Here is a 22865-nt window from a genome sequence, read left to right as displayed (position 1 = left end):
GAGGGCGGGAAGGCGGCTGAGGTGGCGCGCGCAGGGCCGGGCGCGGCCTTCTTCTCCACAGCGCGTCGGGGCAGCGTTCGCCTCGCGAAAACGAATCAAACCTTTCGTTTATTTTCAGCTAACTGTACAAATTCAGGCGTAAAATAAAGCACAAAAGAGCAGCGGCGCTGGCTTTCACCACAGCAAAAGGCCCGTTAAGAGAGAATGACGTATTGTAGAACGCAGACCTTTGCCCTGTAATTTCTGGCTGATTTTTTTATTTATTAAGAGCAGTTCTGTTACTGAAAGGGAATTTCAGGCACTTTTAGCCTTAACTAAGGTCAAACGTCCACGAGCAGGGAGGATTTTGAGCACCCCGGGGTGATTTTAGGGTTTTCCCTCTGCTGCTCGCAGTGGTCATCAAGACAAAAGGCTGTGGGGTAGTAATGGCTTTTCACAGTAATTCTCACAGCACATAAAGGAAATTCCATTCTCTGATCGCCCCTGGAAGCGCCTCCGGTGATTTTCAGTGTTTCTAACTGCTGTCCCAGCACCAAGCGTAAAAAGCAGCGTTAAAAGGTTTCTGATCAAAGCTTTGGTGGAATATGAAAGCCTTGTAGAGAAGCTCCTTATCAGATGGATGCCAGGGATCACAGCCGTTGAATAGGTGACACCAGCACCTGCCCATGCCATCGGATATCGCAGGAGGCCAGGAGAACGCCCAGGAATTCCCTGCTCCCAGGGTCGGGGTGCTGGGGCCAGGCTCCAACCTTCAGTTTCCCTGTAAGCACCGCCGCTTCGCTTTGTTACGATGCACCCCATCAGAAACACCCACAGAACTCAACCAAACCCCCCAGCCAGGAGTCGATGTGGGCATGGAGAAGGTTGTAACGCTCTCCGCAGCAAAAGCTTGACGTTCTCAATGTTTTACCCACACCTGGAGGTTGTACTGGGAGGTTAAGGCACCTCATAACATGCCTGAGCCACAGCTGTGGCAACCGAAACAAGAATCTTCAGACACCCAAGAAATCTGATCACTCAAATCTAACATTTATGAAAAGATTTATTGGCTATTTCAGCTTCATTAATTGAACAATTCTAAGATTTTTTTTTTTTTCTGTCTTTCATTTTTCCTTTAGAGGTTTCCCAGTATTAATAAAGACTTACCGAAAATGAAATGTGCACAGGAGAAACCACTGTAAAATTGGCATTTGTAGTAAATAATGTGTTTGTGTATTCTTACCCAGAGCCACAGAACCACTAACAGGCACGTACATCAATGGTAGCTGCTGTTAGATGATCATAATTACATCCTCACTGCTAATAAACTGTATCTTAAAACACTCGTAGATGTTAAGTAAATCTTGATTAAAAAATTCCACTGTTTGTTTTTGGCAGCTGAAATTCTAGATCAATCCCACGTGCCACCAGAGCACATCTCATCAGCTCACTATGGAGCCTTACACAATTGCTTTGTTCTTCCAGTGAAGAGAAAGCCCCAAATCCTGATGGGAATTGCCATGGGAGTGCAGGGAGCTCAGCTATTCACAGGCTCAGGTCTCGTGTATTTCTATGTGAAATAACATAAGCAAAAATACCAGTTCTCCCTTTCATGGGCGAAACAATCTTGGTTCTTTACAAAATCCTTCAGGGAAACAGCAGATAAAGAACTAAACGAGCAATCAGGCATCAATATTTATTAACACAAGACAAAGGAAACACAATCAATGCGTTAATGGAACACTGTCCAGCCAGATGTTAAATTTAAAAATGTATATCTAATCTAATTTTAAATAAATAAAAACTTTTTACATAATTACATAATGCTGTAGTCTGAATTTGACAATGGTAAATAGGTTGACAGAAATCAAAGAAAAATTGCATTTAGGGCTAGAATTTATCATTTTTACAACCTTTTTAGGACAGTTAGTATGACACATCTTAATTACATTTATTTAAACCAGAGATGCAGTGCAAATGTTAACGAAACAGGACTCGAAATTACCTGTACCCAACACATTTTGCTTAGGGAGTATTCATAAACAGTAAGACATACAAAATATTTTAGTTCCAACTGGTAAAAATTCCTAGTTTAAGTTTCACTGCAGCTGGTAGCTTGGAATCCGACAGATGGCAAGAGGAAATTATTTGTCCTCTGCAACTGGATAAGCTGCAAAGCCAAACAAGCATGGGAAGTCTGCTTCTTGGGACTCAACACTTGATTCAGCAGTTATGGAACAGAACCCAACTCTGAACCTGAACACATGACATCAGAACCTTCAGCGGCCCTGCAAACTCAGTGAAGTTAAATATCTCACTTCTCATGCGGAAAGACACCAAGCAAGCATTTGAAAGTGAAATGGTCACATCTCTTGACAGCCCTCCCAAGACAATCAAATAATCATTTATCAGTTTGGAAGAACAAACTGACCCTGACCTCAAAGAGGCTAGCAATGAAAAATACTTAGCACTTAGTGCTGTACAGTTAGTTACCTCACAGGGATGTTGTAAGGATTAGGTAATATCCTCATCTACAGATGAAGAAACTGAAGGAGTGAAATGACCTGTTGAAGGCCTTGTGGCAAGTCATTAGCAGAGCTGGAGTTAGAAATCAGGGTTTCCAGATTCACAGCTCCATACTTCTTCCTCTCCAATACACTGCTTTTCACTGCGCCAAACATAGACAAAAGCATTCAATGAAATCAAACCCAGCCAGCTTTATATGTCACTTACTGGCAACCAAGAGTAGAATGTTATCTCGTTCTAAGGACAGGACTGTAAATTTAGTTCTCAGAGAAATGTAATATACCAGGAGATAAAGATTAAGAGCACGCAGTAAACTTGTGAGACAAAAGCCCAACATTTGAGAAACTATCAAATACTTCTCCATATAAAGACCAGAGGAAAAAAAATAAAGTCAGGTGTGCCATTCAAAAAAATTCCATTTCACAAAGTCAATTTGCCATGTACTGAGAATCTCTGATCAGATTAATATACCCACTTTTTATTTCTGAAAAGAAAAAAGGGAAGTAAAATAAAATACTAGATCTGTACTTGAAATCCATTTCTGCGAACAAACAAGGGGTTTATTAAAACAACTTTCCCAAAGCTTTAATCTCAGTAAAAAAAGGCCCTTTGTTGCTTTTTTCCTGAAATATGCAACAACAAAGTGAAGCTGCACTGCAGGTCGCTTTGCTGAGCAAGAAAAATCAAAAAGAAAGTGGTGCACAGCAAAACAAGGAGATTCTCCCACTTCACTGGCTGAAAAAGAACAACTTCAGTGCACTTCACACTAGAAAAAAGCAGCTGCAGTACCAACTGTATTAGTCACAGTTACACCTGTTGCTGTCCTTACACTGTGGCCAATTTGTTAAAACCAAACATACACAGCTTCATGTGAAGGTATTTTAGGATGCATGTTGTAAGGAACTAGACACCAGCAGCAGAAAACCTGTCACATCCACACAGCAGCACAACACCACAGAACGTTCATCTGCCATGCTGGCTCTTGACAGGGGCAGGTAGGGAAAAATAAACTGACACGTGCTTATAAACTGAAGCATTTGCAAACAACTAAACTCGAGATGCGCCGCAGAATCTTGCAGTTTCTATTTCAGCACTGAATATTTTCCAAAAATATTCGGAACTTCCCATCTATGTTGCAGAACTCCTGTCCTCAGAGCTAACAGAATGCATCAGGAGTTGTTCAAGAACCAAACTGTGATTTGCTTACAGATCTGCCGGGTTCTACGCTGATAACTGCCACAGGATCTTCAGAGCTCATCCTATAAACCTTTTAAAAACCACCTACAAATTTGGGACGAGGTAATGAGGAGCATTTTAATAACAAGTTTATTTACACTGTATACCGTATTTGACTCAAAAAACCCTGCTGCAATATGTGGTATCAACTCTCATTGCTTCCAAAATCGTATTTCCTTAACACCCATAGGAATTTAGAATATTATTCAGGATTACTTGAATAAAAGGTCGTTCTGAGTCAGAGCTTAAATGCCATCTCTCCCTTCAGCCCAGCGTGCAGTTGCTCCCTGGCAGCAGGAAGAACTTGGACCTGCTGCTCTACAGCTTCTGCTTCTTTATGTTGACCAGTGCAAAAGCTAACACAGCATTCTGAAGGTTGGGATATTAATGTTAACGATGCATTTACCAGAACTGCTGCTGCATTTTTGTGCCTCTTTCTGTAGTAGTAGAACTGCTCTCAGCCAAAACCCCAGAAATATCAAATTGCTTCCAGGGAACGTTTGGAAGGAATCTGGGTCACCATCTCCCAGCTTACAGCAGAGCTCATCTACTGTGATTCTCGCTATACCCCCAAGGGAATTGGCTGGAATAATGACTGAACTGCACAAACAGTGAATTTAACTGCGTGTTCATCCATAGGATTTTTTTCCTCCTTTAAACACGAGGTTTCAGAGTGGAGGCAGAGACTGTAACTCCGGTGCATCATTGCAGTCAAGCATTTTGGACTTAGCACTGCGACTTCTACCAGATTCAATGCAACTCTTTAAATATCTCAGCCTCGTTTAGGAAGATGTGCCTTTAAATCATGGGTTTCTATGTGCTACGACACGCTTCTGGCCAGCAATAAAAGACTACATACTGAAAGAAGAAAACTTGTGTGAGATCTTCGTATCTCACATTAGCTGTCTAACCAAATGTAATTATGCTAAGGACCACAAAAGTTACTTGTCCTTAATTTCTACCTTCAGCTGTCATCATTACCCAAGTTAATTTTCTATCTAAGTGAATTATGTATAATAATATTTACATATTTAAAATATAGGCAAAATTCTTTTTTAAATTCAAGAAATATCTATCTGAATAAGTAACTCTTAGATTCCGTAAGTTATTGATTTGGTCATGGCACAATTTTAAATAAGTTGTGTGATCCCACAGAATGGATAGCTACAGTACAGATGCAAAGTACATTATATAGTAGGGAACTGCAGAACTCCAATGACCCTCCTCTTAATAGTTTATTATCTTAACTAAATAAACCCTCCCCTTAGAGAATCCTAAAACAGTATTAGATAAAAATACAAATATGTACAACAGATGAAAAAAGTAACACTACTGTAAAGGCCTTAGGAATTTTGTAGCTCACATGCTTGTCAACTTTGCATTTGCTATAAAGCTAATATTTCAGTAAACCGTTACAAATGTTTTCCATTGTCTACCACATTTCCTTTTTCCATTGGTAGTTAATGTGATCTTAATATCACAGGATGAGATGAAGGGAATATGGCAGCAATCTCAAACTTTATATCAAGTATTAGTAATTTTCACCAGCTTCATTTCTACGGCCACCCTTTGTCGTTTGGTGGACCCATAAAGTTTCTGAGCATCACTCCCCCACACACTACATGTTATAAGCAACATATATGGGGTCTAACTGGTCAGCTAGAAAACTGTCACGGAGATGCATCCGTTGTTTCTCCCCCCTGGAATTGATAGGAATAACTCCGGGATCAACTACCACCACCACTCCCACAATGAGATAATGTTCTTCCAGGACCACGTTTGTAACCAGAGGAACTAAATCCAGGGCCTCCTGCTCACAGCCACACAGCTCCACAACGACCACGAGCAGGTTGGTCCATGTGAATACAGCACTGAAAGTTACAAAGAACAAACAAACAGAAAACCTAGTTATTTTCACAAATACAAAAATGCAGAGTTTCTACTTTTTTATCCGTAGACAGCATTTACCACCTGATTTGCATTGCATTACCAAGTACCATAACTCCAATGAATACCCAGTGTCAGTGTGCCAAACATCAGTTCAGACACAAATCAATTTGACGAATTAATTGCTGCCTTAAATATAATCACAGAACCGGAAATTGTCATTTCTATTTTGAATTAAGGCTTGTGAGACAAGATTCACAGTCAGTCAGCCCAGTATTATTCTAATCTATGGATGGGAAAGGAGATGCATATCAAGATCACACAACTTGCTGATGGTAACACAAAAAAAAGTATCTCACTTTGTCTATGTTCCATGTTTACGGGTTTTTTTTCCCCTTATTAAATCCTGCATCCTTACATAAACACTACTATGTTCCATCTATATTAGGATGAATTCATTTTTCACTGCAGTTTTACCATTCAGCAATGCTCCTGTGTGTCCGAGATACAGACGTCTCGATATCAATTGGGTGGTAACGCAGTCCCCTCAGTTCCAGAGTTTCATCCAGTGCTCCAACAACATACAGTGCATCATGGCGCTCTAGAGAGGAGAAATCAGAAGTGAAATGTACGCACACTACAAAAACAGGAAGATGCAGACAGCAAATGGGATTTGGATAGAAGACAAGTGTCTCCTTTACGCAGAAACGTTGATGAGAACTTATCCATTGCACTGCATGGGAGAAAACTCTTCATCTGAAAGATAAAGACTCATTTCTGCCCTACCTCCACTGGCAGCTGTAAGTTCTGTTCGACGCACAAAACCAAGGTACCCAGTCCGAGCCCAAAGTGTCTGAGCTGCATCTCCAAAGCTCAGACGAGTGTTGAAATGATCGGCTTGAAGGGTTTCGTTGTCGTAGATGGTGTAGTAGCCACTGGCTGTGTGTGGGCTGTTCACCCAAATCTGCAGAAGTGGAAAAACAGATCCACAAGTTACAACACAAAAGGGCATCTTTTGAGTGTTTAAATAAAGCAAATAATAAACTAACAAGGAGGGTCTTGTTTGGTATGAACATAGCTAAGGCTTTCCAGGTCCAAAAACGTTTTACGTTTAGCTCAAACTGCCAAGCATCCTAAAAATGGATCTTGAAGATATCCTCTGCTAATATCATTAAAATGAGGATATGGTAAACCTGTGGATTTTTCTAATTTCAACACAGACTGAATATACTGTAGTGTTACTGAGATAAGCAGAGCAAAATATAAATTAGATTATTTGGAAGCCAGTCATATGAGCAGTAACGCTCCAGCAGTAATTCAACTTAAAGAGGCCCACAGGTATTGCTTACCATCAACTTAGATAATCAAAGAGAGAATACAGATCAAGAAGCAGGAAAAGCTACCCAAAAAGTAACATCCGTGCTTACCTCTCCAAGATGAGAATCTCCAAGAGGCCCTTTTGTCTCAGGATTAACAATAACCACTTTGACTCCAGGTAAAATCTAAAGATCATATGAAGGAATATGCAAATCAGTTTGTGAATTATCTTCACACACATCTAAAGCACCAAGGCTGTTCATTTGTTTCCACAAAGCCATGGTTTCACCCATGGAAATCACTAACGTGTAAAACATGCTAGGGCATGTATGCTGAAGCACTATCCGAACAAAACTATTTCCTGTCTGAAGAGCCACACGGGTAAGGCATTCTAATCCATTATAAACCAAAGTAACCCTTCAGAGGAGCAGTGTAACCAACTCCTCATGCTATGCCACAAGGCCCCCGCTCCCAGCTACATGTCAGCATCATGAGGGATACTGGAGAAACATGAAAGTACCTTCCCAGATTCCGAAAGCAGCAGACTTTGTGGAGCTCCCCTTTCCACCAGACGTACTCTAAAGTTAAAGAAAATACAGTCAGGGAAAGAAGAGAGCTGAAATTTACTGAGAGGAGTGGTAGCTCAGTACTGTTACAACATTTTATAGATGAGTTACTCATAAAGCAAACTTACTGTACCTGTCATGTCTCAAGGATTTCAGGTCCACATACACTGTGGTGGGATCAGGCCCAGAGGTTCCCTAAAAAAGTAAACATTAAAAAAAAATACATTTTAGGCAACTTGTGCCCAAGCTCAAAGATTTCCAGGGGCTTCATGCTGACAACAAACCTCACATCCACATTTTCCCATCTTTGCAGTTGCACTCAGGGAAGCATGTCAGTACAGAGAGAAGTATCCTGTGTTTACTAAGCATAACACCAGTGCAGGATGCATCTTGAGCAGGGAAACTGCTACAGAGACAGCCTAAGTGCTCTGAGCTATCAGCTCTGGGGCAACTGGAGTCACAGGTTAAATAAAGGTCATATTTCAGTTGTTTTGGGTATTTGTGATGGAACCTGGCAGCTGAAAACAGAAGAAGCCACTTAAATCTTGTGCTAGCTGTTCTCTGCAAAGCAGATGTGGTGCTACGCTCACAGTGGAGAATCACATGCAGATTAGGAAGTTTGTGTTGTATTCTCAGTTGGTAACGCGGAAACCTGATGGCAGTGACAATACAGGCCCTAAAAGCATTCTTGTTACCTGTAAACAGATAGCAACGTTGACTCTTGATCCAAAGGTGGTGCTTACAGCACGAGATGACAGGCCAATGTCTTTGAAGAGTTTTGAGAATGAATGCGTGAGAGAAACTCGTGGTCGTTCCTCTGCAACAACCACACATGTCCGGACACAGGACAGATTGATTCCTCGTGCCTAGAAAAGAGTGTGCAAATGAGTGCACAGACCTCTGCCTCACTGCACCGAGATCTAAACCCCTGAGAAAGTGACTTCTTGTGCTCAAGCAATGTCCTCTTTTCAGCTCCTATTTGTTACTGTAAAATGTCTGACCAGAGCCCAGAAACATTGGTGGAACAAGATCATCAGCACTGCTCCTTCCTCTGCTAGAGAATGTAGCACCATGTGCTTCTGCAGAGCTTGTCAGCTAAGATTACACCTTTTATTCCCTATTTATATAGATGGAAACCAAACCAGATGAGAATGTGGAGTCATTTATGGAGGTTGCACCGAGCCTTTAACCAAACTGAGACCAGAATCCATTAATCCGTTTTACTTCTAAACCATACCATAAATGCACTGAACAGCATTAGCAGTTCAAACCCATACACTATTCTCTTAACTGGTGACATACCACAAGGCAGAGGGACTCTATGCCACCAACAGAACAAGACCAATCCTTAACCTTCTAGGATGGAGCGCACAAATTATTTCAGTAAACCCCAAGCAGAAAACACCTCAAGCTTTTTATGCAGCTGTTTTTTCCTTCCTCTCATCCCCCAGGAGAAAACACCTTTATTTAGCCAAGCACTTAAAGTGTGTGCTTTACATCATGCACTGATCTGAGCCTTCACTGCAGACTGTTATATAAGCAATTCCTCTGCAGAGCATTTTGCTACTGGCATCCTCTCTTCAGGGCTTGCCCAGCAGTCTCTGGCACTCCTTGGCAATGTGCCACCTACACTGCAATACATACACCTTATTCGATTTCAATCCTTTTAATTTCCTGGGGCTCCCAACATTCTTCTGTTGTATTTGCTTTCTGAGCAAGCTGTGGGCAGCAGGCTTGTGCATCATTATGCTGTTGTCTTTAACAACCGTGTCACTTCACTTGCTACAGCACTTTCATTAATTTATGTAGCATAATTGTCAAGAAACATTTCTCACCTTTAACGTTTCAACTTGGTTTCCAAGTCCCTTTGTGCACAGTTCCATGACTGAATAGGAACAGAAAGTGTCCCTTATTTTATGCTGGCTGACAGTAGATAACCAGAGAGAAAGATTGGATTCCAGCTCCATAGGAGGAATTAAAATTGACTGGTGTCCAGAATACACACTGTGAAAAACATCAAAGAGAAGAATATTTTTGTGTAGCAGGTAGCAATCTTTAAATTAATATTTACTATATTTTCATTTCATCTTACATTCCTCACAGACCAAAAGCAAGCTGTGGGACTCTGATCTGAGGCAAACTGATGATAGCCCCAATGCCCACATTCTGCAGCAACAATGTATTATAAATACAACTTACTTTACAAGAACAACAATTTATGTGCACACACTGAAAGCAAAGGAAGAGAATCAGCTCAACCACACAATTTACAGAAAGAAAATTCCCTTGCTGCAACATATAATCAAGGAAGAAAGGAAGAGAAGCATTTTGAAGCCAGTAATATTTGGCAGCACAAATATGCATGATCAACATGGGATAACAACTTGCTAACCTGCAGGAAAAGGGAACATATTATTGTCAGTTTAAGGCAAATTCTCCTCTTACTACAAGTTAGTCATTTTATAATGCCAAGATATATGCCTCATTACAGACGTGGACTGCTATTTCCCATTTCAAATCTCGCAAGAGTTAACCTTTACCCCTTTCTCCCTCAAGGATCCTACCTGCAAAGGCACCAGAGCACAAACCCTAGTCCACAGTAGGGGTCAAGACAAATGGCAATCTGCCGTGAGGAGTAGAGCTCACACTGAAGCTTGATGGCCCTGCAGAGACCGCTCACTGCTGCGTGGGACATCTGCAACACCAAAGACAGAGAAACTGGATGAAATCCTACTGTGATGTGAGATTTCAGCAAAGACAGGCAGGTAAGAACGACAACTGCCTTGATAGCATTTCTCAAGAAACAGTATTTCTTCTTCCCTTATCTCCCACAGCAGATGCAGAGCTTTGCAGAACCACACCAGCCAGAAACTGACACAACAGTTACTGCTGAAAGGCTTTGGGCTTCTCAGACTCCAAACAGAGCTGATCATTAATGACATGCTAAGGCTTTCATTTTTCAGTTTCATATCATCTTCTGTCAATTGCATTCCTATTTTGCTCTTAGTGTTGGGGGGAGAAGCAAAAGCACACAGCTGTGCTCCTCACACCCACTGCTCTCCTGTCAGCCTGCTCTCTGGTGGGAGGCAGCAGAATTCCTGATGCCCGCTGTAGAGACCTCTCTTTCTATATAGCAGAGCTGATTCTTCAGTCTGAAGTCACGCTGTATTGCATGAATGGAATTTATAGCTTTACTCACAGAAAAGTATGGCCTTTATTTAAGCTACAAGTCAGTTTTGGTGGAGGTAAGCAGGAGAGCTGGTCTGGATTATCAGCCAAAGACAAGAAACCAAAAAGTTTGTCTTCTAAAAGCATTTTACTGTACCTTCACTCCTGTAAGCATGCCTGTTGTGGAAACACTAAAATCTAGATATGCTAACATTTCAGACGTAGGTGGTTTATAGATCTGAGACAGCCGCTTCCTGGGCAAGTCATCTGTGCAAGAAAGAAACAAACATGTTTAATTTTTTTGTTACTAAATTAGTGTTTAAAAGAAGAACAGTTTTCAGAAAGACTGAGGTGGACCATAAATCTTGTGATTAAAACATTTTACAAAGATGACACACAGAACATAAAAAGAGTCTTGCAAAAATTCCCCTGGAAAAAGTTATTCGTTCTCTTCTGTGTGTAAACCAAACATTTTAAATACATGATTTTAATTTTTCTTAAATTTTCTTAAACTCCAGGGCCAAGGGATGAAGCATGACCAGAAATCAGGAGACACAATCAATCCAGGAACATATTCTGCCCTCTGAGTCACTCTACAGTGACAGACAGGAGGCTAGGTAAGTCAACCACAGCATGAAACGTTGTCATCAAGGAATTAGTTATCTGCTATGTGGCTTTCCATGAAAATTTCGTTCCATCAGTAGTTCAACAAATAGAGAAAAGAGATGACCAAACAAAGATCTGGCTCCTATCTTTCATCATTTTTCTAAACATTCTAACAAAACCTTATGAGCCATCTGGTTAACATCTGGAATGGGGAACAGCCTCTCCCTTTGGAAGTCAATGGTAACCCCTCCACAGAACTTGAAAAAGTCTTCCAAATCCATGGTCTACACCTGTATCAATGATGGTTGGCCAGGTTTTCACATCTACAGCAGCAGCTGCCTCTCTGGATTTCAGCAGTCTCATTAAGGTCTGGGTTGTGAGAATACAGGCAGCTTTGCTGACCTAAAAAGATAAATAATTGCTAATAAAGACAAAAGCAACTTCCTCAGATACTATTCATTGCAAAGTTTCATATACACAGAATATATTTTACCACCTGCAGCCACCTTCCCCCTGGTAGACTCGCATTGATTGCTGTGGCTTTTCCAACACTTCCTTCATTAAAACCTAAAACTCAGATTAAAAAGCAAACAACCAGGGCAGAACCTTTAGAGCAAGTAAATTATTTCAACAGCCCACATCTAACTTCTTCTCTGTGTTTATAATGTGGAGATATCCTGTCTAGATTACTGACTTGGAAAATAACCAACAGCAGGATTTGATTTGCACTCTCCAGTAAGGAGATCAGTATGAAATTTTAGGTAGTACCATCACATTAGTATCCCTCAGGAACAACCGTTCCATAGGAGAGGTGGTTCTGTCTTGCATCTTATGAATTAGAACATTGTCTTTGACCACTGTCATGTAAATACCATAGACAGCTGTGTTAACTATTCAAATGGGAGAGGCTGAAACAAGAGTGCTTCAGCCACACTAGGGCCGCATTACTCACTTCCACGATCATTCGCACAGTGGGCAGAGTAGCAGTGAGGCTCTGAGCATGAGGTGGTCTCACGGTCACTGGGATGCAGCCAGCATACAAACAGCCATAGAACGCGGTGATTAGCTCAATGCCTGCAAGGACACGACAGGCTGTAGTGTACAGCACCTTAGTGACACCAGCCTTTCCCCCGAGGGCTTTTTCTTTGAGCATCAGTTAAAATTTTCATTAGAAAAAGGTACACTCCCACAGCACAGGTGTCCAACACAAGCAGACCAAACTGTTAGGCCAGCATGGCAAGGAAGCTAAGGAAGCTTGGGGTAGGGAACTGGGAAAGCAGAGAACACTGACCACTGCAAACCATATCCATTTCTCAGGAAAAGAATATCCAAGTGTTGAATGACTCAAGTCAGTCAGTTCAAAATAGAGTCTCTGGCAGTGGAAGTACACAGCACCTCTCATCAGCAGTGAGCACTGTACACACGCCAAGTGATAAAGGTGTGAGCAGACAGAGCACACTTCCCACTGTTCCCAACCTACTGCTGTAGAAGAGGCAGCTAACAGAGCTGAAGGTGATGGCACCAGTCTGTACCAGAACCCACCCTGCCATTTCTCACAGCTTTCCCTGGATAAAGAGCTGCTAATTGTCAACGTGACTTCAGGCAAACAAGATCTGAACAGACCAGGAGCCAAGAGGTCTCTGTTAGGGCACATAATGCATTTCTCCAGCACATGCAGTGCAGTCACACATTTCTAGTAATCTTACAGTGAGCGTCATCATACCATAAGTTCTTTGATAACCACAAAAAAAAGTTTTTATCCTAAACATCAGGAGACAGTAAGATCCCTAGAGCTGAGAGCATCTCTCCAGGAGTGAGAAGGTACAAATCCACTCTTCCAAAACTAAAGAATCAATGCTGGAGTTGTGATACTGCAACTGCAAGACATGAGGACAGCCCTCTATGGAGTCAAAACTGATGTACTGGTGTTTCAATGATCCCCCCTGAACTTCCAGATCTCAATATAATTTCAAAGAAACACCATACTGCCTTTCCATGGTGGGATGCAGTTCTTTTTAAAGCTTGCTTACCAGGAGGATAAAGAAGCACCACATTGTCTCCTGCATTGAGATGTCCTTTGTCACAGAGCACTGATGCAATTCTTTCAGCTTTTTTGTGCAACTGAAGGCAGGTGGCTGTACACACAGCAGTTCCCTTGAAAATAAACAGACATGTTCTAACCACAGCCTCTGACACTAGTTTCCAGCAAGCTCAACACATGTCAGTAAGACAACTGCTGGAACCAAACCAAAAAAATATAACAGCCCAACAACCTTGCTTACTAGCATTAGTCTATAGCTACTAGTTATCAATACCTATATGCTGCTGGTGCTCACTGAGCTGTTTATTCACTACAATTTGGAAAAGACAGAATTAGAGTTAGATCTGTTCTAGAAAATTCTACCTTCCAGGAGTCAGTTCAAGTCTTCTTGCACCAGAACCTTGCCAGAATATACTCAACAGGGATACATCATTAAATGATACAGGAACCAGTGGGACCTACAAACATGCTCAGTTTTAAAATGAAGCATCAAACCACTGTGGGCATTAAGATGACAAGTGACCTGCAGGTTCAAAAGGTGCAATTTTAAGTTAGAAATCCTAGGGCAACATCTGACAAAGAGGCTAAATAGAGGACACTGCAGTGGGCAAAGATGTTAAACAGTCTCAAACTTGGGCTGAATAACATGCTGTGAACCTTAAAAAAGAAAAAAACAACAACAAAAGTGACTGTACCTTGGCATTTAATAAGAGGAAGAGTGCGTGGTCAGGAGTTGTGTGAGCTCTCCACTGTAACACCTCTGTCAGGAACTGGTGCTAAAACAAAGAGGCAGTAACTAAATACTAGTTCATCTACTTAGCCAATACTATGTTTGTCTCACTTTGCTGCCTTGCATTCAACCGTAGGCTAAACTCTTCTTGCATACTCCAGTTGTAACAAACACTGATTTACCTTTTTAACTAAATCGTTGTCTTCTATTTGACCAAGATCTCTTCCAGAGGCTTGAGCAATACGCTTCCCAGCAACCAGGTTCCCCACCATCACAGAGGCAGGGCCAACACCTGTTGGTTAAGAGCCACATAGAATCAGAATGCACTCACATGCTATGAATAGCATCTTTCAGTATTACCTGCAGCAGAGTAATGTTTAAAACAAGCAAAAGCTGACAGCTCTGGCAGCCTCGTAGCAACTTATAACAAAGTGACTTTTCCTTTGGTCACATACGAGGCAGACTAAGTTTCCTCTACCCAAAAACCAGACTTAACACAAGGAGAAAAGCTGCTGCTTTGTAAAGGAGGATCGAGGTCTGTGCTGCAATCAGGACTTGTAATATAAACGATAAGGAGCTGGCCTCGAACTGCAATCTGTTGAACACAAAGGCAGAAAGGTTTTCTGCTGGGTCCCACTGCTCCCAGGCACAAGTGAGAAGAGGCAATGAAATCTTGACAATACAGTCCAGAAGGCAGGGCTCGTCTCCTACTCATTGGCAGAGATAGTCTCAATGAGCTCAGAGGTAGGAATCAAAATTCCTGACTGCCACGAGCCAAGAAAGGCATCAAACTAGCCATGGGCAACAACACAAGTGCCTGTCTCTAGCCAGCAGGACACTCAGTGTCACAGGCATCATACAGCTTCCTGTATCTGAAGCAGTGAGCTTAAATTTACCAACATTAAACAAAAGAGACTCATGTTACCTGGTTGTTTCTGCCTGGGTTTTGGTAAGTTCGTCACACACGTGTGCGGACACATGAGGATGTTGCATGGATGCAGAGAGCCCTCCAGAAAGTGCTGTTTAGTTTGAGAGATATGGATCCCTCCCAGGGGAGTTTTTGGCAATGTATTAGCTGGCACAAGAGCAAGGCAATATACACCCACTTGGTGAATGCTGTCAATTGCCTAAAGAAAGGAAAGAAGGTCACTTGAATTTTTTGTATTAATGGAGATGGTGTAGCTTTACAGGCTTCACTGCCATGCCACAAAACAAAACCCTACATTTGTAAGGTACTGAAGGAGCAGGCCAGTCACTATCATTCAGTTTCACCAGTGTAACATTAGTTATTCTTACTCAGTGTTAAGTGCCTGCTTGCATCCCTAATCCAATCCATACACCAGAAGTTCATTTTTAAACTTTTCATGACTAAAATCTCAAAATATACACAGTTGCTTGTGATCAAAATCACATGATTTTGATGCTAGGATTTTATCCATCTGTCTCTCCACTGTATCATCACTCTGTTCTTTTTTTGTCTGCCTCAGCACTCAGGCAACTAATACATTATTCAGGTTACCAGGTACTTCCCTGATTTCTCTGCCTAGTTTGCATACCTCACCACATTCCTGCTTGCAGCTCTCAAAGTAAGCATTTACCATTTGTTCTACTTTCTCAGGACTATGCTTGTTCAGCTGTTTTAACTATTTTCTGTTTACTGCCTTTCTGTTGAAAATGTGTCTAAAAGATAAGGGCAACTTTAAAACCTGGCTTTGAACACTAGCAAGATCTAATACAGTAGCAGAATTACTGCATTTGAGCACTAGATCTGCTTTGCAGAGTTGAGAGGCAATTGTGTTTCTCTATACAGCCACTGTGCTAGCACAATGCTGATAAAATTGTCAGAGCTTATTCTGTGTTGCAGCCACTTTCTCAGGACCTTCAGGACACAACAGAACAGCTTGTACACAGCAGATGTACCCAGCTTGCAACCTTGTAAAACCACCTTGTGCCAAGAGGGATCACAAGACCATGCTCTCTCCATCTAGGTCATGCTGATGGCCTCTGATCTGCCCACACACTGAAAAACTGCACAAACTCCCTTTGTCTACTTTTATCACTGGGCTTACCTGCAGTACTCGACTCATCCATTGAAAACTGTCCTCCTCAGATGCATCTGGCCTCTGCTCTGCCACCACCACAATTCTCTCATCGTAGAAGACAGATACTGAGAATACAGCAATCCTAAGGACAACAGGAGAGCTATGTAGGCAGGAATTCTGAATGTATGCCTCGGCAACAGGCGACCAAGAGAATATAAAGCTTTCTCTCTTTCTCTCTCAAAAAAAATAATAATAAAAATAAAATAAAATCCCCACAAAGAAACCAAATCCATGGGGGCAAATAGAGAGAAAAAAAATAAGACAGCAGAACAGCACCAGGCTGATTAATGGCTAAGCCAAAAGTGTGTTTACTTTAACTGTCTTACCAAAACAAACCAGTTACTGAAGAAAAGTGGGAGACTGTACTGAAGATCCCATTTCATTATATTACATGGAGAAGTTTATGGGGAGGTGTGAGCTTTAATTTACTAACCTTCCTCTGTAAACTGTTTTTATTGACTCTACTGCCAACCCAGTTGCGACAATGTCATCAGCATTGTGCCTGCGCCCACTGACTGTCAGCAATCCATCCATTTTTCCAACCACAAACACCAAACTGCCCTGAAAGAAAGGTACCAGTTAGTGACACACACACACACACACACATATATATACATATATATAAAAAGCAGACAGATTCCAGGATTTGCATATTCTGCAACTCTTACTGGTTTCCATAGCTAGATCAACAGAATTCTCTCTCAACTATCTTGTCACTCACAGCAAGCAACCACATACACACATTTCCAAACACAAATGCTCTTATTCTCAACATTCTAGGCCATTAGCACAAGCTAACACAAGCTCAGAAGCTATGTTACATACTGGTCCAACAAAGCCCAGCAAGCCGGAACGGACAAATGGCACATCACCCACTGGAGAGCCAGCTGAGTTCAGAGGAATAACCTGCAACAGAAGGGAGGACATTGGAGGCAAAGTGGATTTGCCTGAGGCTAGAAAAACATGCTCCCATGATTCAGTATCAAGAGCTGTACTGTATGTGAGTGAAACAATAAGGAGGAAATCCCTGCTGCAATCATTTTAGCACTGTGAGGCATCCTCACGAAGGGGAAGCACAGAAAATATTTAACTATAGTGAGTTTTTCTGGGTTTCTCTTCAAAAACCAACATCAACATGTAAGTTACAAAAACAAGAGAACATCCAAGATTTGTTCTTACAGAGTAAATCAGGAAAGAAATACACACTCTGCTGTACATACCTCAAATGTATTCTTTGTCAGCCCTGCCAGCCCGTAATACATCATTCCTCCTGCTCTGGAGCTAACACAGATTTCTCCAATCTCATCTGTCTTACACAGCTGAGGTGGTCCATCGGGTTTCACTATACACATCATTCCTAGGACCAATTAAACAGAGTGATTCTTTTTCCAACACGTTCCAGTGCATTCTCAGACATCCTTAGGAAGGACTCCCATGTATTCTTACCTCCTGGCATCACGTGCCCAACATCCTGAACAGTGAGTGCAGAGTTTTTGTCTTCAGTGTTGACACGAATCACACCAAAACTCAACCCGTTCATGGACAGTATGGCTCTTCCAGGCAGAGGTGCCCCAGGAACCCCAGGCCTTCGAAAGACACAGAAGTCAGTATGCCAAATCACACATAAGATATCAGAACAACTGAAGAATGCAGACTTCAGAGTCTGTTATTTGCATAACAAATTTAAAACTGTACAATGGGAGCAGAGATGTCCTCTGGTGAGAACCAGGCATCAATCTCTAAGTAAGAAAACTTATTCTTGGGCAATTGCAACACATCATGTGAATCACAGCTCTTCTTCCAGGTCTTTAATTTAACCCGTGTTAAATACCAGCTCACAGGTGATTACAGTGCTACTGATTTACAGAGGGCAGCAATGGACAGAAACAGAGTATGAAGGTGGCTGTCTAATGTCATATTAATTTTCAACTCAGATTCAAAAAACACCCCACCAGCTTCATAAATCAGGATAGAAGAAAGCAGTGCAGACTTTTTAAAGGTCCTGTTGAGCTATTGCCCATCTTAGAGAGAAAAAAAAACCACTCACCTTAGGAGAAATGCTGAACAATTTAGCTACTTGAATACCCTGAGTACACAGTAAATGTCAGTGGAGCTTATTACATGCTGAAGTCAACTATGACCAACAGATGTGTGAACAAGCCTTAGCCAGCATCATTTACTCTAACAAATAAACTGCAGTGCTGAACAGGCATTACCTCCGTATTGCAATAGTCATCGCTTCTGGAGATGTGGCACATGGACAGATTGCCTCTGGTTTAAGCCCATGACTCTGAAACAAGCTCAGGAAGGCATCGCATGAGGAAACAGACCCTGTAAGGAAAGAAATATTTAACTATAATCTTATATATATTTTTTTAAGTCTCCAAAACTGCCTAGAAATACGTGCAGCTTATTGGCAGAGAATATATACAGTATCACTACTAAAAACTGTAGGTGACATCTTGTAAGATATCAGTGTCTGCTGAACAGGACTTGTGATAAACCAAGTCTGTTTTTCTGCTCCACAGTGGTTTAGGGTGCTTGTTTTTAACTAACAAAAAAACCCAACTCATTAATAGTACAAAACAAGAATGCAAATACTTTCCAAACTTCCAACAGTATGCAAGCATACATAGGCTCTGTCCCCATGCAGTAGTTGTTATCAAAAATTGGTCTAACAGTAGTCCAGTCATCCCCTCCAGTTGGTATGACCTAGACAAATACTTTTTTATGCCCCTTAGCTAGCCATACACGAGGTCTAAGAGAGGTGGAGCCAGGCTGCACCCTCTTGAGTTCACAGGTCAATTGCCTTCGCCTGTGCTCTCACATCTGTCCGGGTCTTCTCCCCAGGTGCTCAGTCAGTGACTCAGCAGCTGCCATGCACCACTGCTCTGGTGTTACCAGGCAGCTACCCTAACATATGTCTTCTGCAAGTATCTACAAAAGGAGTTAGATTTGAGCACGTGGTAGTAAGACGCTGAGAAATCTCTCTGGAGAACAGCAGTATGGGCATACTCACAGGGATTTGCACCGTCAGTTACAATCAGCATGCGTAGAGAACTCAAACTGACATCTCTTTGGTCTCGATGGGCCATCATGGCCCAGTGCAAGTCTCGACACTTGACTAAAGCAACTTTTGCTGCAACAACCCAACACAAAAAAGAGGTATCAGAATAAATGAAAGTTTTCTGTGAGTCATTTTCATATGAACATACACTCTAACACTACAGATGAGAGAACTCCAAGGCGATTGAGCCTGCAGTGATAGCAAATCCTAACACAGAGCAGCATCTGCTGTTACATGCAGGCTACTTCCTACCACCTGAGCTGCTGCAGTCCCTTCTCCAAGATGCCAAAATCATTACCACCACCTGAACACCCTCACTAAGGATTTGAGATCAACAGATCTCTCTGTGTTCAACTACTTTCTTTGTCTCATAAGAAGCACTGACTTCAAGCACACAGGTTGTGAGGTACCCATGAAGTTCTCTGCAATTTGCTGATTAAGACTTTGTGCACGTTTCGAAACAAATTAGAGACTTGGTCTGTTTGATTTGTCTCTAAAGAGCAAAAGAGAGGCTCCAAAACATTTTAGATTTTAATGCTCTTCTCTCATGTATTCTGAAATCTTCAAGCTTAAGTTGTGGAACATACAGTTACCTTTGTGAGTATGAACTCTCTGCACCCATGACAGTGGGCAGGTTTTCATCACAGAATAGGGCACACTGATAGTATGCAATTTGTTCATTACATTCTGAAAAGCAGAAAAAGGACTTTTAAGAAAATGCTCACAAAATGCATTACAAAGCAGAAGTCACCCTCAGCCCCCAAAACCCTCTCCATACTACAAGGCCACATAAATTTACTGATGATGCTTCCACACTTTCTGCCAGATGGACAATTCTCTGGAGAGAGAAAGGTATGACTGACTTAGTAGCCAATGGTCCCTAAACCATCTCCTCAAATGTCAGTTACAAAGTCATGGAATGATCTAGAAAGTCTTCACAAGCTCAACTCACCGTGAGAATGCCGTGCCACAACCCTGCATCCTTCTTAAAATCCAAAACATTCACTATTGTTTCACCTGGAAAGAGAAAGTTGTAGTTTAGAAGTAAGATGTGCCCAGACAGCTGTTATTCATGCTCAAATCTGCATACATTCAGATCTGTCATTTCACACTGTCAGATCTGCTCCAAGACATGCAGCAAACAACTGCAGAGCCTTGTTTGTCTGATTATGCATTCTACTACTCAGAATTCCTTGTTATGCAAAACATCAATTTAATAGAAGAAACGCATCCCAGAAAGTTTTAAGAAAACCACATTCCAGCATTTAATGGACATCAGTAGAACAGAAAGGGCCTTAACCTCTTTATGCATGAGCAGTAGCAGCAGAAGAGAGTAAAGAATATCATTCAAGCACTGACTCCAGAAGCAGTGGAAATTAAAAGTGATGAAGTGATGGCTTTCAAAATGCATACTCTGCATTTTTAAGTACTATGACATACAGCTCTAAAAATAACATTGCAGTCAATGGATGCACAGATTTGCTTCCCTCTCTCCCCCCTCCTGCACTTCTTTGATGTTTCTGTGACTTCACCTACCTTCAGAATAGTTGCAGGCCTGAGACAAAGCTTGGCAGTGAGACAGCATTGCAATCCGAGACACTGTGACACCCATAACACTGCCCTCTTTGCTGGTCTTGTACTACAGAAGGAGAAAAAGGTCATGGTGTGACTCTGGGCTCTACACATGAAGGAAATTAGAAGAGTCCATCTTAAATAAAATTTTGCTCCTCTAAAGCTCCAGAGAGGTACACAAAAAAATAACCCTTTCCTGTAGAAAAGTGCAAGCAAGGTGTACCACAGAAAAAACAGCGATTCAGGTATCAAACATTCAGATTAGACTCAGATTAGGTCCAGAGATGAAGACAGCAATTTAATGTATTCACGCTTATTTCATTACTACTGCTTCTCAGAACATCTCCTTCTGTGTCCATAAGTGAACTGAAAAATCAATTTGTAAATTTAGAATAGCCAAATTACTGTTACTACTTAAATCACTGCAATTCCTTGGAGATGCCTTATTGGGGCCTCCTACCAACGAAAATAAACTCTGCTAATAAGAACAGAAAATTCAAAATGCTGTTTGCTTAAGTAGTTCCAGAAATCTGTGTTATCAGATACAGGAAGTACACTTCTCAGCCTGGCTGACTCAACTACCAGCTTTCTGGAACAGGAAGAGTGTTTTCCAATTCATTCTGAGCAGTGCTAAAAGGCCACAAAAAATATTCACAACTAAAATACACTTCACTGCAGGTCGTACACAGTGAGATTTGTTTCAGTGACTAGAAACTGAGAATTTTAAGATAGTGAGGTGAAATTATTCTCCCTCTGATGATTAGAACATTAAATTCAGCTCACAGAAACTACTTTCTATTCTCCATTCACTCCTTACCTCAATATATGCTGGCTCAGTTCCTGCAGCTGAGATGTTGGGCTGCCAGTCCTTAGGAGATTTGGAGAGGTATTTTGAATCTGTCACAACCCATTTCAATCTAGGCCAACCTAGAGCCAAAATTAAAGTGGAGCATTAAGAACAGTTTACTTAGTGACAGATTTATATTGTGCAAGAATACACAAAAGCACATCATTTATCCAAGTTTAGTTATGCAAACGCAGTAACAATCCAATCCAAGCTGGTAGCCAGAAGGCATTTCTCATCAGGGAGTTCAGTGGGCAGCAAGGCACTTCCTCTACTCAGGAAAGATCCCTGCAGTATTCCTAAATATAGATTGTTCCATCATTAATAAAACTGCTTTTGAATCTGCCAAACGTCACCGAAGGGATACGAGGACAAACCATGACTTGTACTCCCAGATCAACACAGTCATTCTGTTAGATACATAGATCAATCTATGCCATACACACAAAGCCCACAACAGTAAGAGATGCTGCTGGGAAAGTTGTTCACTTTAAACCCTGAAAAATGCATTCAGACTTCTGACAACCAATTTCAAACAGTTCTGCTATGGCAAAAGTACAATCAAAAGTGACTACATAACCAATCTAACCTTTAAACTGAACAATTTCTCCATTTTGGGTTTTTGGAAGCCCTTTCAGACAGACTTCAGTGGTGAGGGCCAAAGCAATACCACAGCTTCCCAGAAGAAAACCAATCTGCTGACCACCAGCATCCTGAGGAAAGAGAGGAAGAGGGGGAAGAGTCATTCCTGTTCAAAGATTACATTAGTCAGCTTTTCCCTTACCAAATTCTAAAGACTGGTAATGCTCTGGAAATTTGTCGTTATTCTTGGTTTCCTCTTACTAAATTCTTTACTTTTAGACAGTTTTTGATATAAAGTAATATGGCAACATAGTAAAAGTTCTGGTAAGGGTAAAGAAAAGGTTTTTTGTTGCGTATTCACAAAATACTTCAAGTCTTCAACCTCCAGCAAAAATAAAAAAAACTGGCAGATGTGAAGCACGGCCTGAACAAGACCCCATCACATCAGTCAGAAAGCAGATACACAACATTATCTGTACCAAAGGAATTATTCACAATAACAGTAGCCAATGCCACCGTTGTCCAAACTACAGCATTGAGGCAAATGGACCATTTGCAGCTGCTCACAGCACAGCTCACTGGTCAATATATTTTTCCATGTTTTTAAACTCCTACTGCATGTTCATAATGGTCTCGCACGTT

The 22865-nt window shown here is 41.4% G+C and overlaps 1 protein-coding gene across 2 annotated transcripts in view; it reads right to left on the bottom strand.

The window, feature by feature from the left end:
* Positions 1–83: 83 nt before the first annotated feature.
* Positions 84–22865, bottom strand: part of DIP2B (DIP2 acetate--CoA ligase B (putative)) — a 62861-nt gene continuing 40079 nt past the window's right edge. Inside the window, exons 10-37 of one of the 2 annotated variants that reach the window (XM_031609827.2) lie at positions 22231–22354; positions 21615–21724; positions 20762–20864; positions 20178–20242; positions 19819–19912; positions 19178–19297; positions 18375–18489; positions 17605–17744; positions 17379–17515; positions 16984–17064; positions 16592–16719; positions 16126–16240; positions 14982–15183; positions 14239–14348; positions 14022–14102; positions 13316–13439; positions 12238–12359; positions 11576–11687; positions 10837–10946; positions 10076–10206; positions 9347–9515; positions 8207–8377; positions 7645–7706; positions 7466–7523; positions 7056–7130; positions 6415–6592; positions 6106–6229; positions 84–5612 (exon numbers count right to left, since the gene is read on the bottom strand). In XM_031609827.2, the coding sequence (XP_031465687.1) occupies positions 5360–5612; positions 6106–6229; positions 6415–6592; positions 7056–7130; positions 7466–7523; positions 7645–7706; positions 8207–8377; positions 9347–9515; positions 10076–10206; positions 10837–10946; positions 11576–11687; positions 12238–12359; positions 13316–13439; positions 14022–14102; positions 14239–14348; positions 14982–15183; positions 16126–16240; positions 16592–16719; positions 16984–17064; positions 17379–17515; positions 17605–17744; positions 18375–18489; positions 19178–19297; positions 19819–19912; positions 20178–20242; positions 20762–20864; positions 21615–21724; positions 22231–22354 (3414 nt within the window). In that variant the 3' untranslated portion in view covers positions 84–5359. The remainder of the gene's footprint in view (positions 5613–6105; positions 6230–6414; positions 6593–7055; positions 7131–7465; positions 7524–7644; positions 7707–8206; positions 8378–9346; positions 9516–10075; positions 10207–10836; positions 10947–11575; positions 11688–12237; positions 12360–13315; positions 13440–14021; positions 14103–14238; positions 14349–14981; positions 15184–16125; positions 16241–16591; positions 16720–16983; positions 17065–17378; positions 17516–17604; positions 17745–18374; positions 18490–19177; positions 19298–19818; positions 19913–20177; positions 20243–20761; positions 20865–21614; positions 21725–22230; positions 22355–22865) is intronic. The other variant, XM_031609826.2, reaches the window with a different exon arrangement.

The sequence above is a fragment of the Phasianus colchicus genome, chromosome 33 (assembly GCF_987193195.1).
Source record: "Phasianus colchicus chromosome 33, bPhaCol1.hap1.1, whole genome shotgun sequence".
NCBI classification, from domain to species: Eukaryota; Metazoa; Chordata; class Aves; order Galliformes; family Phasianidae; genus Phasianus; species Phasianus colchicus.
This window is presented reverse-complemented; position numbering and strand designations above follow the sequence as displayed.